Genomic DNA, 16,752 nt, shown 5'->3' with positions numbered 1-16,752 from the left:
AAGTGCACTCTAATTTGACTAAATGCAAGTATTTAATAGGAAGATAAAATTTATTTCTGATATTTTTACTATATGTTATGAGAGTATATTTGTCAGTTATTAACTAAACATGCCAAGCCACAGGTGAAGAAAATATTTGTTAAAGAAAAGGTGATTATATCGTTTACCTGGAAGCAGTGCATTTGCTTGTTAAACAGTTTTTCTGTATTTAAATTAATAAGAAAAAGCCAGTTTCAGTGGCTGAAAAAGCCAAAAATAATTATAGTGGTTAGTGGTATTTGTAATTTTTAGATTAATACACAGAAGCACCTATATAACTAAATGGGAAATATTATTTGGTAGCTGCAGTTCTTTATGCAAAATGAGTGCACAATACAGAAGTCCAAAATTTTCCTGCTCTTAACATATTAAGATAATTGGTAGTAAATTTAGAAGAATTGTAAAATACGGTTTAAAATGTGATGTGATAAAACTAACCCAAATATATTATCTTGCTCAGATATCACCTGCAAAATGTCTAGATTCTCCATTCTTTCCTTATTTGAATGGAGTAATTCATTTAGTAAATGGATTAAGCCAGAGATACTTTCATAGAAAGAAATCCGAAACCTCCCTCTCTTTGGAAACACAAGTCAAAATACTGTCTATGTTCATTATAAATCAACAGGTTGAAATTTCGAAACATCTAATAATATACTTTCTGATGTAAATTTTCTTAGACTGCAAACTCAGTTCTGCATCTGTTACATGTGCAAACAGAGACAGCCAGGCTTTAATGCTCTAGATAAGAGATTGTATTAACATACATTTTGTCTTTCATCCATTCAAATTCAACTTAATTTCAGTGAACAAAAGAAAAAGATGGGTTGAAATGTACATTTCAGAATACAGATTTGCAGAACAGGATAAAATAGTGCAATACCAATCTCAGGATAAACATTCTTTGTCTTTAAGATAATAAGCATGAAAGCTGCTTTTTGAGGAAACTGGCACTAAAGATTTGATGAATACACTATTTAAGCAAATGCCCAGTTGATCAGGGTCTGATCCAGTAAAATTTGCATCCAAATCCAAGTGAAGCCAACAAATAAAGAAAATCTTATGGATGCTAAGGAAAAAAGGAAACATTTTTTGGTTCAAAGGGGCTCAAAGACACTTAGCATATATAAGCTTAAATACCATTGATCAAAATTGTAGAACAATGTAACTCATTCATAAAGATAAATTCTTATATATAAATTCTCTGTGAATCTGACAAACTCTGAAAATTAGAGATTAACTACTGCTACCATTATTTTTATATTTTCTACCACACTTTGCAATCAACTTTTCTCAAGATTAAGGAAAAAAAAAATTCAGTGGTACTTGACCAGGCCAGGATTAAAAAAATAATGGTAACATTTTATCAACAACAGAGCACACAATTGGCTGTGTTGGCTCAGACAGCAACATTACTGAATCACATTGACTTTATCATTCTAGAATAGATATTTTCCCCCAGCCTTGCTCAAGTCAGCAAAATGTTATATCATTACACTCTATTCTCAAGATATTTTCATCAAGAATATGTATCTCTATGAATGTGTTTACGTTCACGGAAATGTCAGATCTGTCTCTAATAAATCCTTCTATGAATTTTAAAATACAATTTAGTTCAGATAACCTTTAAATTTACATAAATCTTTTGACACTCAAATATGTGGAATGGTTACCTTGATGACATCGATGTTAGCAAAATCTCATTCCCCCCTCAGTTCTAGCCTTTTCAGGAAATCAAACATTAGCAAGAGAATTTTCATGTTTGAAACATTAAGACTTTCATGGAATTAAAATTACAAAAAACTTCCAAAGAACCACATGTATGGAAGAAATTCAGCAGATCTAATAACTAATTTATAGGAATTCAGAGCCAGCCTGGGCAGCAGTATATTAAAAGCTATTGCCAATCACACACTTGCTGTCATGCACTGAATAACAAGATATAATCTTTGAATTATATACGTACAAGATTTTTTATGACTAATCAAGTTATGTGGCCCAGCCAACAAATGTTACATATTCACAATAAACATTCTGCCTTTATTAGCCTCTAATTAAATCAAGAGTGATCCATTGGCTCAGTTGTGTTTGTCATCTCAGCATCTTGACTATCCATCTCTTCAGGCTCCTCCACTGAATTTCCCTTTTGTGCTTTTGACCTTGTGGCAAATGCAGCTCCCAGGGACTCTGCCACACAGCTATCAGTTGTTTCTGTATTCAAATTTTCAGTGCCACCAGTTAAAGAAAAAGATTCAGGTAAGCCAGTCTGAAGACTCCCAGACTTCACAGAAGAACTTACAACTTCTACTTTTCTTTGAGGAAGATCAGATGGTGACTGCTCTGTACTTTGATCCCGCAAATGCTTGTCCATCGAAGCCTGGATAGAAGAAACCATTTCCTGCAATTTTTTTCGCTGGGCCTCAACCAAATCAGGATCAAGCTGCCTGCTGTCTCTCATTGTAACTACTCCAGGAGCTATTCGAATAAGCTCACTATTACTAGGAGCAGCTGTGAATACAGAAGGCTCTATTTTAATGGAACTATTACTAAAGTCTGTCCCTGTATTATGCTTCCTTACAACTGGGGCTTCCCTAGCTCTTGAATCAAGGTGTGGGTTACTAGATGCAGTTCCTAGAGAATGCCCTTTTCCCTGAAAGGCAGTTACATTATGAAGCTGCTCCGATTTCTTTTTCACTACTCCACCACTACCTAGTTTTAATAGCCCATGTGAGGGACTTGATTCTCTACTTCTTGTAGTAGCCTCTGCTCGAACCTGACTTACAGCCTCTTTAACTAAATCTTCAACATCAGGACCGATGGGGAAATGTCCTGCAGCATCCACACACAATTCCAGTCTATCTTCAGAAGCATTATAGACAAAGGTTTTGCCAGGCAGATGTGGAAAAGTACAATGCTTGCCATCAGCCATACCTAAAGAAGGGGAAAAAAGGTATTTAACATTTTAAAGTCTTACTTATATAGTAAACACAATTATAGTTGAAATAGTGAATTTTCAACAATATCCAGAACAGTTTTGAAAACAAAACTAACTTAAAAATAATTTATTATATTTATTAATAGAATTTAATAATATTTAAAAAAAGAAATATCATGACAGACCTTACTGTAGTTCCCCAGGGAAAACTGTGAGGTTTTTGTTTTTTTACAAATACCATTAACCTATTACAAAGTTAGGAAAAGGGCTTGAAACAAACAGCTAAGCTATGAGAAAACACTAGCAACAGTATTATTAAAACAAATGCTTACAGTAAAGAGACAAGAAAATATACTTTCATTTGCTAATTCAAATTTAAAACTTTGCGCAGGCCGGGTGGCTCAGCAGTTTAGCGCCGCCTTCAGCCCAGGGCGTGATCCCGGAGTCCCGGGATCGAGTACCACATCGGGCTCCTTGCATGGAGCCTGCTTCTCCCTCTGCTCTCTCTGTGTGTCTTTTGTGAGTAAATAAATAAAATCTTAAAAAAAAAAAATTAAAACTTTGTAAAAATACCTATAAGGGCAAAGTGTGCTGTACAGTGTGAATTAAAAATCATAAGGAATTCTACTGAATTATAGAATAGTAGAATAAACATAGTTTTCTGAGTGTACTTTAGGTATATATATCTTTCACAAATATAAAAGATATGAACTTTCAAAATAAGAAATTCCATAGTTAAAGTAGTAATTATGAGGGCATATTTAGGAAACATTAATGCACTGTGTCTTTGGTATAACTCTAAGAAGTGACACTTGGTCACAATAATGAAAAAGATCTTAATTCAATTATTTTGAAATAGCTGTATTTCTTATTACTCCTCTTATTCCTCTCTGGTAAGTCACAAACACCAAAATAAGCCTGACTTACAGATGCTCCTCAAATGACTCCTGCAATTTTTACTTCTCACAATCAACTAACGATGCAATAGAAGAACTTAAAAGCAGGCTTCTCTTTATTTTCTAGTGGAGGACCTTGGTCTCACTATCTGGTATTCCAAAGTTTTATACTTTTTCCAGCTTGTGTATAAGAAAATTGTATTTTAAACTACTCAATATCCTTACATTTTAATTTTTTTTTTTTATTTATTTATGATAGTCATACAGAGAGAAAGAGAGAGGCAGAGACACAGGCAGAGGGAGAAGCAGGCTCCATGCACCGGGAGCCTGACGTGGGATTCGATCCCAGGTCTCCAGGATCGCGCCCTGAGCCAAAGGCAGGCGCCAAACCGCTGCGCCACCCAGGGATCCCAATATCCTTACATTTTAAATTTGTTAATCAAAGTATACTCCAAGTATGCAAAAATAGAGGTTTTCAAATTTTATAAAACCAAAGATTTTCTATGTTAACACCAAAAGAAAGATGAAGTACAGAACTCTTATTTTATTTTTTTGTAAGTAGGCTCCATGCCCAGTGTAGAAGCCATGAAACAGAGAACTCTTAACAACGTATGCTACAAAAGGGTATATATATGGCAAAACATATAAAGGCAAAAGCAAACTAGTTAAAAATGAATGGAACTGTTAATGCTATACAAATACAGAGGTGAAGGATGAGTGAACTCTGGAATGCTTAGTGGGCATTTAGTTAGTCTCCAGCTTTGTAGGTTATCAAGAATAGTTCTTCCTCCCTCCTCTGAAAGAAGCTACAGAGTGGTTCTAATATATCTCACTGTGAATATTCCAAATAACAAGAGAAAAGAATTCCAAATGAATAAAGAACATACAGTAATTTTAAATAAACATTCATCAGTGATAAGTATCCATTAATACAAATCTAGCTAAGATTTCCTCTTGACAGAAAATTTTTGGCAGAGGTAACTGATAAAAAAAGAGACAGACAAAACTTAAAATCAGAGATGTGGTCTAAATAGTGCACTTCAGGCCACAACCCTGGAATCCACTTATTACCAATCCCCTATCTCAGAGATCTGTAAAACCTGGATCAAGAAACAAGGTAACAAAAAAACAAAACAAAACAAAACCCCCCCCCCCCAAAAAAAAAGAGAAAAGAAAAGAAAGAAAGAAAGAAAGAAAAGAAAAGGAAGAAAGAAAGAAACAAGGTAACAAAGAAGAGAATTTTGAATGATTAAGTCCAGGGATAACCCTAGGCAAAACTTTCAAACAGTCATTTCAATGGATAACATCTATTGAGTCTCACTATGTGCCAAGAACTAAAATAGACCCTGAAGACTCAAATAAAATGTAATTCTTAGGAGACAGGTCCAAACAGATTATAATACAATCAGGTAAGTATAATGATGGATATACTATTCACTTCACTGATTATTTGAGGATTAAATGAGAAAATATGTAAAGCATGTACTACAAGTGCCTAATATAAATCAGGCAGTCAATAGTTTTGGTTCCTCTATTAGATCAAAAATAGTTTTGTAATTGTCTCCAGACTGCTACTGTGATGCTTTCTCTTGGCCATCCCTGGAAAGAATCCTAGTCCCACACATGTTCATCAGAGTATTTTAAATTTTTTTTTTTTTATGATAGTCACACAGAGAGAGAGAGAGAGACACAGAGACACAGGCAGAAGGAGAAGCAGGCTCCATGCACCGGGAGCCCGACATGGGATTCGATCCCGGGTCTCCAGGATCGCGCCCTGGGCCAAAGGCAGGCGCCAAACCGCTGGGCCACCCAGGGATCCCGTTCATCAGAGTATTTACAATGAAACACTGAAAACAATCTAAGTTAAGCTTTCATCAAGAAGAGAATGGTTAAGAAAATTATGGTCTACCTATTAATATGCAGCTATTAATAACTGATATAAATAAGAAACCTATGATGCTTCACATATATAGCAAAATGTGCATGAATAGCAGGAAACAAATTTAAGCACTATAATTATAATGAAGCCAAAACACATACATATAAGGCAAATATTTAAAAATTATAGGTGATGTTTCCCATTTCTATAGTTTCTAGACCTTTTACATTATTAATAACACTTAAAATATGTATTAAAAAATCAATACAAAAAATCAATGTTATGGGTTGTGCTCCCTCTAAGCATAATCATTCAGGTTTCATATAACTTAAATAGTCTTTTGAATTTTAAAAATCAAAGTGTATTAAAATTCCTCTATCACATAACAATTCCATCACATATATACACCAAAAAATATGTATACTAATATTTAGAGCTACATTCTTCCTTACATCAAAAAAAAAAATGCATCAGGAGAACAATGGGTGAATAATATTAAAATGATACAACAGAATATAGTAGTGAAAATGAATGAATGGTACTTGAATCCATCAACATGAATGAATCTGAAAAAGTGTTGCATAAAAGAAGCAAATCATAGAGAATGTATAAATAAAGCATAATTTTCATTTTCATAAAGTTCAAACTCAAACAAAACTCAACATAAGATGAAAGATACCTATACAAGTTTTAAAACTAAATTTGTGGGGGATCCCTGGGTGGCTTAGCGGTTTGGCGCCTGCCTTTGGCCCAGGGCATGATCCCGGAGTCCTGGGATCGAGTCCCACATCGGGCTCCCTGCATGGAGCCTGCTTCTCCCTCTGCCTGTGTCTCTGCCTCTCTCTCTCTCTCCCTCTCTGTCTCTGCCTCTCTCTCTCTCTCTCTGTCTCTCATGAATAAATAAAATCTTTAAAAGTAACAAAATAAAAAAATAAAATAAAACTAAATTTGTCATTCATGTCTGCATTTATCTCTGTATAAAGACCTGCAAATAAACTTACATTTTAAGCAAAAGAACTTTAAAATATCTTTCCAATTATAAAGAATAGAAATATTAATAGTCTAGATATTTTGGGAAATATTTCTGTTCTAATGTAGATATAACCATCTGTTTGTTAGGGTGAATTTGAAAAAAGTAAGAGAAACACATTCCAGTTTTTGGAGGATATGGGTATATGTGTTTTTGGGGTGAGGAGGGCTTGATATACTTTGATTCTCTGATTACAAGATAATAATAATGATTTGCCACATCCATCTGTCCTAAACAAAAGGGGTGAGGTGCACCTGGCAGAGGAACATGCGACTCTTGATCTCAGATCAAAAGTTGGAGCCCCATGTTGGGTGTAGAGATTACTCAAAGAAAGAAATGAAATTTTAAAAAATATAAAACTTTGCCACAAATATTTGAAGGAACTGTATTTTGAAAAGTAAAATAATTTTCTGACAAGGACCCATTTCAAATGGTTGTTAGAGTCAAAAGAATTTTAATTATTCTGCAAATAACAGCTGATATTATAATAACAAACTAATTAGCTAATTATTTATTAAGTACCAGGTCCTTTGGTAACTGCTTTTTGTGCATGATCTCATTTGGTCCTAACTACCCTGAAATTATAATACCCACTTTATTAATTAAGAAACTGAGACTTAGAAGTCACACAGGCAGTAGGTGGTAGAACCAAAATTTGATCTCAGATGTTCTTACTTCAGAGCTCTAAACTACTTCCTAAAAAAGGATAAATAACACAGGTAATATTTTAAAAACTACAATGGCTCTACTGAGAGATAATTCACATACAATTCACTTATAAGTATACAACTGAATGATTTTCAGTATATTCACAGAATTGTGCAACCATTACCATAATCACTTTTAGAACATTTTCATCACTCCCCCCAAAAATCCAAACCCATTAGCAGTCATTCTCACTTCCTCCCCCTGCCCTAACTCCCAGCTCTAGTCAATACTTCTCTCTATATATAGGTATGCCTATTCCATGACATTCATGTAAATGGAATAACATATGGTCTACTGTGACTAGTTTATTTCATGCAGCATAATATTTTCAAGGTTCATGCATGATATGGCATGTACTAGTACTTCATTCCTTTTAATTGCCAAACATACTCCATTGTATGGATATACTAAATCTTACTTATCCAATCATCAGTTGATGGAAATTTTGGGTTGTTTCCACTTTTGACTATTATAAATAATGCTATTATGACCATTTGTGTACAAGTTTTGTGTGGACAGGTTTCATTTCTCTTAGGTACATACCTAAGAGTAGAATTGCTGGGTTATAACCATGTTAAACCTTTTAAGGAACTCCCAGACTGTTTTCCCAAGTGGCTGCACCATTTTACATTCCTACCAGCAGTATGAGGATTCTAATTTCTCTGTATCTCCTTGCCAACTGTTCTTATTATCTGCTTTTTTGATTACAGCCAGATATGAGTGTGAAGTACTATGTCATTGTGGTTTTGATTTGCATTTCTCTGATGGTTAATGATGCTGAGCATCTAAACATCGGTTCATGTATTCAATGACCATTTATATATTTTCTATGGAGAAACGTCTGTTCAGATCCTTTGCCCATTTTTTAATCAGGTTATTTGCCTTTTAACTGATGAGTTTAATTTTATTGTTTTTTAAAAGATTTTATTTATTTATTTATTTATTTATGAGAGACACACAGAGAGAGGCAGAGACACAGGCAGAGGGAGAAGCAGGCTCCATGCAGGGAGGCCGACGTGGGACTCAATCCCGGGTCTCCAGCATCACGCCCTGGGCTGAAGGAGGCACTAAACCGCTGAGCCACTTGGGATGCCCCTGATAAGTTTTTTATATTTGAGATAGAAATCTATTATCAGATACATAATTTGCAAAATTTTTCTCTCATTCTGTGAGTTGTCTTTTCACTTTTTCTTTCTTTTTTTTTTTTTTTTTAAGAGAGACAGCACAGAGAGAGGTAATCTTAAACAGGCCCCTTGCTCAGATAGGGCATAACATGGGGCTCGATCTCACAACCCTGAGATCATGACCTGAGCCGAAAGCAAGAGTCAGATAGATGCTTAACCACTGAACCACCCAAATGCCACTGTCTTTTCACTTTCTTGATGGTGTTCTTTACAGAACAAAAGTTTGTTTTTTATCTTTTTTCTGTTGTTGCTTGTACTTTTGGTGTCATATCTAATGAGATTTTGCCAAATCCAAAGTCAAGAAGTTCTATGCCCATGTTTTTTCTAAAAGTTTTCTAGTATTAACTCCTATATTCAGGTGGTGGATACATTTTGAGTTAATTTTTTTATTTGGTGTGAAGTAGAAGTCAAAACTTCATTCTTTTGTATATAAGTATCCAGTTATCTCAGGACCATTTGTTTTAAAAACAGTTCTTTTGGGGCAGCCTGGGTGGCTCAGCAGTTTAGGGCTTCCTTCAGCCCAGGGCCTGATCCTGGAGACCTGGGATCGAGTCCCATGTCAGGCTCCCTGCATGAAGCCTGCTTCTCCTCTGCCTGGGTCTCTCTCTCTCTCTCTCTCATGAATAAATAAATAAAAATTTAAAAAAAAATAAAAATAATAATAATTTCAAACCACGGGATGCCTGGGTGGTTCAGTGGTTTGGTGCCTGCCTTCAGCCCAGGGCATGATTCTGGAGTCCCAGGATCAAGTCTCACATTGGGCTCCCTTCATGGAACCTACTTCTGCCTCTGCCTGTGTCTCTGCCTCTCTGTGTCTCTCATGAATAAATAAATAAAATGTTTAAAAAATAGTAATTTCAAACCAGAAACAAGGCTATTTAGGAAATAATCAAGAGTCATCCCCACAACCATCCACCCCCCCACAAAAAACGAATGAGGGAAGTTACATTCAGTTTCATTTCGTGCATACTTACCCTCATTACTCAGAACACCATTACTCAATCCTAATTAAATACTAACCTTTAAAAACCCCATTAACTGTTATCAATATAATTCAGGATATAAAAAAAAAATAATTCAGGATATAGAATAAAGTAAAAATTTAAAGTAAAAAGAAAAGGATTCAAAAATAAGGGGGGTGGGATGTTTAAGAGAGACATTTATAGCTTTAATGCTTTTATTAGAAAACAAAACAATTTATAAACAATAATCTAAGCTTCACCATAAACTAGAAAGAAAAGGGCAAATTAAACCCAAAGCCAGCATAAAGAAGGAAAAAATAAACGTAAGGGCAGTTTCAATCAAACTGAAATCAGAAAAATAGATTAAACCTCTGAAACCAAAAGCTTGTTCTTTGAAAAGATCAATAAAACTGATAAACCATTAGCTGGATTGGTCAGCAAAACAAGAGAGGCACAAATTTCCCGTATCTGAAATGAAAGAGCACAGACTCTACAGATGTTAAATGAACAGTAAAGAAATATTCTGAACAATTTTATGCCAACAAAATTGTTAACTTGGATGATATGGAGAGATTTCTTGAAAGACTAAACTAATAAAGCTTACTCAAGAAAAAAAACATAACCTTAAGAGGATTCTATTAAAGAAATTAAATTCATAGCTAAAAACTGTCCAGCAAAGAAAACTCCAAGCCCAGATGCCTTCACTAGTAGATTCTACCAGTTAAGAAGTAATTGTATCAAAGTACTACAAAACCTACCAGAAAACGGAAGAATAAACACTTGCTAACTCTATTTTATGAAGCCAACATTACCCTGATTAAACAGTTATTATAAGAAAAGTATATACCATTATACCCCATGAACACAGTTGCAAATCTCTCACCAAAATACTAGTGATTTGAATCCAGCATGCAAAGTCAGTTCCAAAAATCAATCAATGTAATTCACCCTCTACTAATAAACTCAAGAGAAAAACCATAAGATCATTTCAAAAGATCCTGGAAGAAACCCGATCAAATTCAACATCCAAAAATCAATCAATGTAATTCACCCTACCAATAAATTAAGAAAAACCGTAAGATCATTTCAATAGATGCAGGAAAAGAGTACCTGATAAAATTTAACATCCATTCAAAATACAAACTTTCAGTATACTATCAATAGAATAACCTGATAAAGGGCATTTCTGAAAAAACTACAGGCTGAATGCTTTCCCCTGAAAATCAGGAACAAGGCAAGGATGTCTGTTCTCACCGTATCTATTCAGCAATGAACTTACTGCCAGTGCAATAAAGCAAGAGAAAGAAATATAAGGCATACTGACTGAAAAGGAAGAAATAAGGCTGTCTTTTATTTGCAAAAGACATGATGACCTACCTAGACAATCCCACAGAATCTGCTAAAAAGCTACTAGAATATGTGCATTTATTTTTTTTTTTAAGATTTTATTTTTTTATTCATGAGAGAGGCAGAGAGAGAGAAAGGCAGAGACGCAGGCAGAGAGAGAAGTGATGCAGAACTCAATCTCAGGACCCTGGGATCATGCCCTGGTACTCAACCACTGAGCACTCAGGCATCCCTAGAATATGTGCATTTAGCAAGATTATTGGATACAAGGTCAACACATAAAAACCTATCTTATTTTCTATGCACTAGCAAAGAACAAAAAGAAATTGGAATTTTTTTAAAAAACATTATTTATTTACTTGAGAGAGAGCAAGAGAGAACGGGGAAGGGCAGATAGAAAGAGAGGGAGAGAATCCTAAGCAGACTTGACACTGAGTGCAGAGCCCAACATCGGGGCTCGATCCTACAACCCTGAGCTGAGATCATGACCTGAGCCAAAACCAAGAGTCCAATATTTAACCAATTGTGCCACCCAGGTGCCCCAGGAAATTGGAACTTTAAAAACCATCTTTTAAAATAGCATTCCCATAAAAAAATAATAATAAAATAAAATAGCATTCCCAAAACATGAAATATTTAGGTATGAATCTAACAAAGGATATGTAAGAATTGAATGCTGAAAATTACAAAATTTTGATGAGAAATTAAAGAAAACAAGTAAGTGGAGAAATACAATGTTTCATGAATTAGAAGATTCGATGTTGTAAAAATACCATTTATCCTCAATTTGATATAGAGTCAACAATTCACAATAAAAATCCCAGTAGATTTTTTTGTAGGAACTGACAAGTTGATTCTAAAATTTATATGGATAAGCAAAGCACCTAGAATACCCAAAAAAATTTTTTGGGAAAGAATAAAGATGTTTTCAATGACATGAATGGAGCTAGAGAGTATTATGCTAAGCGAAATAAGGTAAATAGTGACAAACACCTTTTGATTTTACTTACGTGGGATTTAAGAAACAAAACAAATGAGCAGGGGGATCCCTGGGTGGCTCAGCAGTTTAGCACCTGCCTTTGGCCCAGGGTGTGATCCTGGAGTCCCAGGATTGAGTCCCACATCAGGCTCCCTGCATGGAGCCTGCTTCTCCCTCTGCCTGTGTCTCCGCCCCCTCCACCTCTCTCTCTCATGAATAAATAAATAAAATCTTTTTTAAAAAACTTAAAAAAAACCAAATAGGCAAAGGGGGAAAAGGGGGGAGGAAAAGGAAGAGAGAGAGGGAGGGAGGGATGGAGGGGAGGGAGGGGGGGAGAGAGAGGGAGAGAGGGAGAGAGAGAGAGAGAGAGAGAGAGAGAGAGAGAAGAGAGGAAATCAAGAAATAGACCTGTAACTAAAGACAGCAAACTAATGGTTAGTACAGGGGAGGGCATTGGGGGGATGGGTTAAATAGGTGATGGGGATGAAGAAGTGCACTTGTGATGAGCACCCAGTGTTCTTTGAAAGTGTTGAATCATTATATTGTACATCTGAAACTAATATTACACTGTATGTTAACTAGAATTTAAATACAAACTTCAAAAAAATAGAAAAAATAAAGATGGAGGACTCATACTAACTGATTTCAAGAATTACTTTAATGGTACTGTAATCAAGACTAGTTATTGGTAAAAAGAGAGATAGATCAACAAATAAAAGTTTCTAAGAATAGACCCACATGTAATATGGTCAATTGATTTTTTAAATAATTTTACAGACACTATATTTTGCATATAATTTACCTTTTTCAAGTTCATGATAAATATATGATCCATGGTCAACTGATTTTTTTTTTTTTTTTTGTCAACTGATTTAACAGATACGGTATACTTTTTTTGGACAAACAGTGCTGGAACAACTGGGTATCCACACATAAAAAAATGAACCTCAACTGATAACTTGTAACATATTAAAAAAAAAACCTGAAATAGACCATAAACCTAAATATAAAACCTAAAACTACAAAACTTCTAGAAGAAAACATAGAAGAAAATTTTTTTTTTTTTTTAGAAGAAAATTTTTGTCACCTTTAATTAGGCAAGGATTTTTTTAATAGGGCATAAAAAGTATAAAAGAAAAAAATGTCAAACTAGTTATCAAAATTAGAAGTCTCTGATCTTCAGAAGATACTGTCAAGAGAATGAAAAGACAAATTATAAACTGGGAGAAAATATTTGCAAAACACCTGATAAAGGATGTGTGCCCAGAATATATAAAGAACTCTCAAAATTCAACTAAAAAAAGATTCAAACCAACTTAAAAATAAGCAAAAGAAGAAGGAAGCAAAAAAGTCCATGAGAAGATGCTCAACATCATTAGTCATTAGGGAAATGCAAATTAAAAGCACTACAAGATAGTACTATAAACCTATTAAAATAGTTTTAAAAACAACTGACACTACCAAGTACTGGTAAGGAACAGAGCAACTGGAACTCTAATATAGTGCTTAGGAATACAAAATGGTCCAGCTACTTTGGAAAATGGTTTGGGGGATCCCTGGGTGGCGCAGCGGTTTGGCGCCTGCCTTTGGCCCAGGGCGCGATCCTGGAGACCCGGGATCGAATCCCACATCGGGCTCCTGGTGCATGGAGCCTGCTTCTCCCTCTGCCTGTGTCTCTGCCTCTCTCTCTCTCTGTGACTATCATAAATAAATAAAAATTAAAAAAAAAAAAAAAAAAAAAAAAGGAAAATGGTTTGGAAGTTTCTTATAAAGACAAGCATATACTTACCATATAACTCAGCAATCCCACTCCACAGTATTTACAAAAGGGAAATGAAACATATTTCCACACACAAAGACCTATACACAAATGTTTATAGTGACTTTATCCATAGGAGCCCAAAACTGAAAATCACCCAAATGTCCTTCAATCAGTTTTAGATTTTTAAAAGTATGATACATCCATACAATGGAATACTACTCAGCTATAAGAAAGAATAAACTAATACATGCAACCAGATTGACAAATCTCAAAAGCATTAAGTTAAACAGAAATTGGCAAATTTTTTCTGTAATGGAGCAACACAGTAAATACTTTAGGTTTTCATACCATTATAGTCTCTGCCGAAAACTATTCAATTCTGCCACTGTAGTGTGAAAGCAGCTGTATACAATATGTAAACATGAGTGTGGCTGGTTTTTTTTTTTTTTTTTTATGTTCTGATAAAACCTTATATACAGTAAAGCAGCAGGCCTGATATGGCCCATGGTCAGTAATTTGCCAACACCTGTGCTAAATCAAAGAAGTCAGACACAAAAGGTTATATTAATCCATTTATATGCTGATACGAAAATGGCAAACATAAAGAGACAAACAAAATCAGCGGTTGTCAAAGCCTAGGGATAGGAGTAAGAGATTAATTAGAAAGGCACACAAGGCAACTTTTTGGCATGATGGCAATATTCTATATCTTGATTGTGGTGGTGGCTACATGGCTATATATGTTTGTAATAATTCATATACTTTATACCCACAAAAGGTGAATTTTGCTATATGCAAATTATGCTTCAAGAACCATGTCAAAGGAAGGAACGAAAGAAGGAAGAAAAATAGGATCTAGGAGGATGGGAAGGAAACCAGTCAGCCAGCCATTCTTTGGTCCCTGATTCAAATAAACCGAAAGAAAAAAATTTTTTTTCAAGACAATAAAAAATCAAGGAATTGTAAACACTGGGTATTTGGTCATGTTTTAAAAATTATTTTTCATATTTTTCATAGGTGATAATCATATTGTACTTTTTTAAAAAAGAGTTCTTACTTTTAGAGATACATACTGAAGTTCTTATAGATGTAATTATATCTGGGATTTATTTTAAAATAGTCTAGTTGAGGGGAATAGAAATGTACTGATGTTTTTTTTTTTCAAAAAAATTTAAGATTTTTTACCACATATGCATTACATTACATATACAGAATATTTTTAACAAACTAGTGTTATATCCTATTGACTTTGTATAATAACTTTTCATTAAACCTTATATGTAAATATTTTCCCATGTCATTAATGATTTTCAAAAGCTTCATTTTAGTCACTACATCCATAATGTGGATGTACAATTATTTTATTTTATTTAAAAAATGTTTATCACATTTATTTTGTTTAGAGGAACTATATTTTGTTTCCACTCTTTTTCCTACTACAAACAACATTGGAATGGTTGGTTATCTGTATGCATTTGCTTTCTTTACTATTTCCTTACGATATATTCTTACAGGTGACATTGTTGTGTCATAGGATCTTAAGACTGAACCTCAAGAAGATGGGTCCTTATTTCCTTGGCCCTACTACACAGTAATTCATCTTCTTCTGTGGCACTGATGAAACTAATAACTGATGGTCAGTAACTAAGCAACACTTGTCAAGGCTATCATGCCTTTTCCATAGTTGCACTAAGAGCAACTCAGTTAAGATTTTAAATGTTCATGCTTACAATATCCCTTTAGGAAAGCATTTTTTAAACAACTGGTATTTACTAATAACATATTTAATTTAATTATTCTTATACATTTATTTAATGTAATCACAATGAAAATTCTCATTTTCAGGCAAAATGGAAAGTGAACCTAAATATCAAATTGTTAAAAGGGTAACATATGTGACTCTATACAGGTCTCAGAAAGGGTAAGCAGATTCTGCTGAGGATCTGTGCCCACTACTTCTGGATCATTATTGAAAGGACTCAGCTTCCACAGATGATCGTCTATTGACTCTGAAAGGTAATTAGCATCAGATGAAGTGAAATCTATGCTCCATGAGAAAAGAGTCCAGCCCTGCTGTCCTGCAGTTGTAACACATTTCTTATGCAATGTAACAACATTGCTGATTACAGCGTGTTGATTACTTACATTGGGAACTCGTATTTGATTAGGCTCACCTGAGTTTTGCTCTTCCCATTTCTAATCATCTCTTTCCTCAATCTTCTCTTTGTTGTCAATGAATTTCATTTTAGTCTATACTCAAACTGATGGTTTCTCTAAAGTTTCATTAAATTCTTTATTTCTCTGGGTTCTTTTTCCAAGGTTCCACTAGGTTTGCCCTTTCTAAAATGTTTGCACCTTTGACTAACTAAACATTCAGAGATGCATATAATTCTATAATCACTCTATGTCACCAGTGACCTATAAGTGAACAGCTATGATTTTATTTCATCTCTGAATACTTACTCCATTAGATTAGCTAGAGTGATTAAAGGAAATAATCACTCTATGTCACCAGAGACCTGTAAGTGAACAGCTATGATTTTATTTCATCTCTGAATACTTACACTCCATTAGATTAGCTAGAGTGATTAAAAGAAAGCTGTTTTGATCTTTGGAAAATACATGTAGGTGTGATGTCTTTGTCTCTGCATCTCTGTCTCAGTCTTTCTAAGTAGATGATGGATAGCTATGTAGACGATTGAGAGGTAGATAGATAATCATAGGTATAAAGTGCTATATATACCTAGTAAACACTAAGTATTCATGAGTACTAATAAATATTGAAGCTGAGTGGTGGGTAAATGGGGTTCATTATATTATTCCTGATACTTTTATATATGTTTGAACATTTCTACAACAGTCAAGTTGTTTTGTTTTGTTTTGTTTTGTTTTTTTAGAAGGTACGTAGGAGATAAAAACCATAAATAGTGATTTTGCAGTTAATGTGTAGAGAGGTCAGATAGGTGAAAAAATGAAAAAGCTAGAGTGATAAAGTCTGACGCCAAAATCATTCACATCAAATCTCTGAAAA

General features: G+C 34.4%; 1 protein-coding gene across 1 annotated transcript in view; it reads right to left on the bottom strand.

Moving 5' to 3' along the window:
- Nucleotides 1-776: 776 nt before the first annotated feature.
- Nucleotides 777-16,752, bottom strand: part of VCPIP1 (valosin containing protein interacting protein 1) — a 28,282-nt gene continuing 12,306 nt past the window's right edge. Inside the window, exon 3 of the mRNA XM_026012142.2 lies at nt 777-2,970. Within this exon, the coding sequence (XP_025867927.1) occupies nt 2,099-2,970 (872 nt within the window). The 3' untranslated portion in view covers nt 777-2,098. The remainder of the gene's footprint in view (nt 2,971-16,752) is intronic.

The sequence above is a fragment of the Vulpes vulpes genome, chromosome 13 (assembly GCF_048418805.1).
Source record: "Vulpes vulpes isolate BD-2025 chromosome 13, VulVul3, whole genome shotgun sequence".
In the NCBI taxonomy this organism is placed as follows: Eukaryota; Metazoa; Chordata; class Mammalia; order Carnivora; family Canidae; genus Vulpes; species Vulpes vulpes.
The sequence above is the reverse complement of the archived record's forward strand: the minus strand, read 5'-3'. Positions and strand labels throughout refer to the sequence as shown.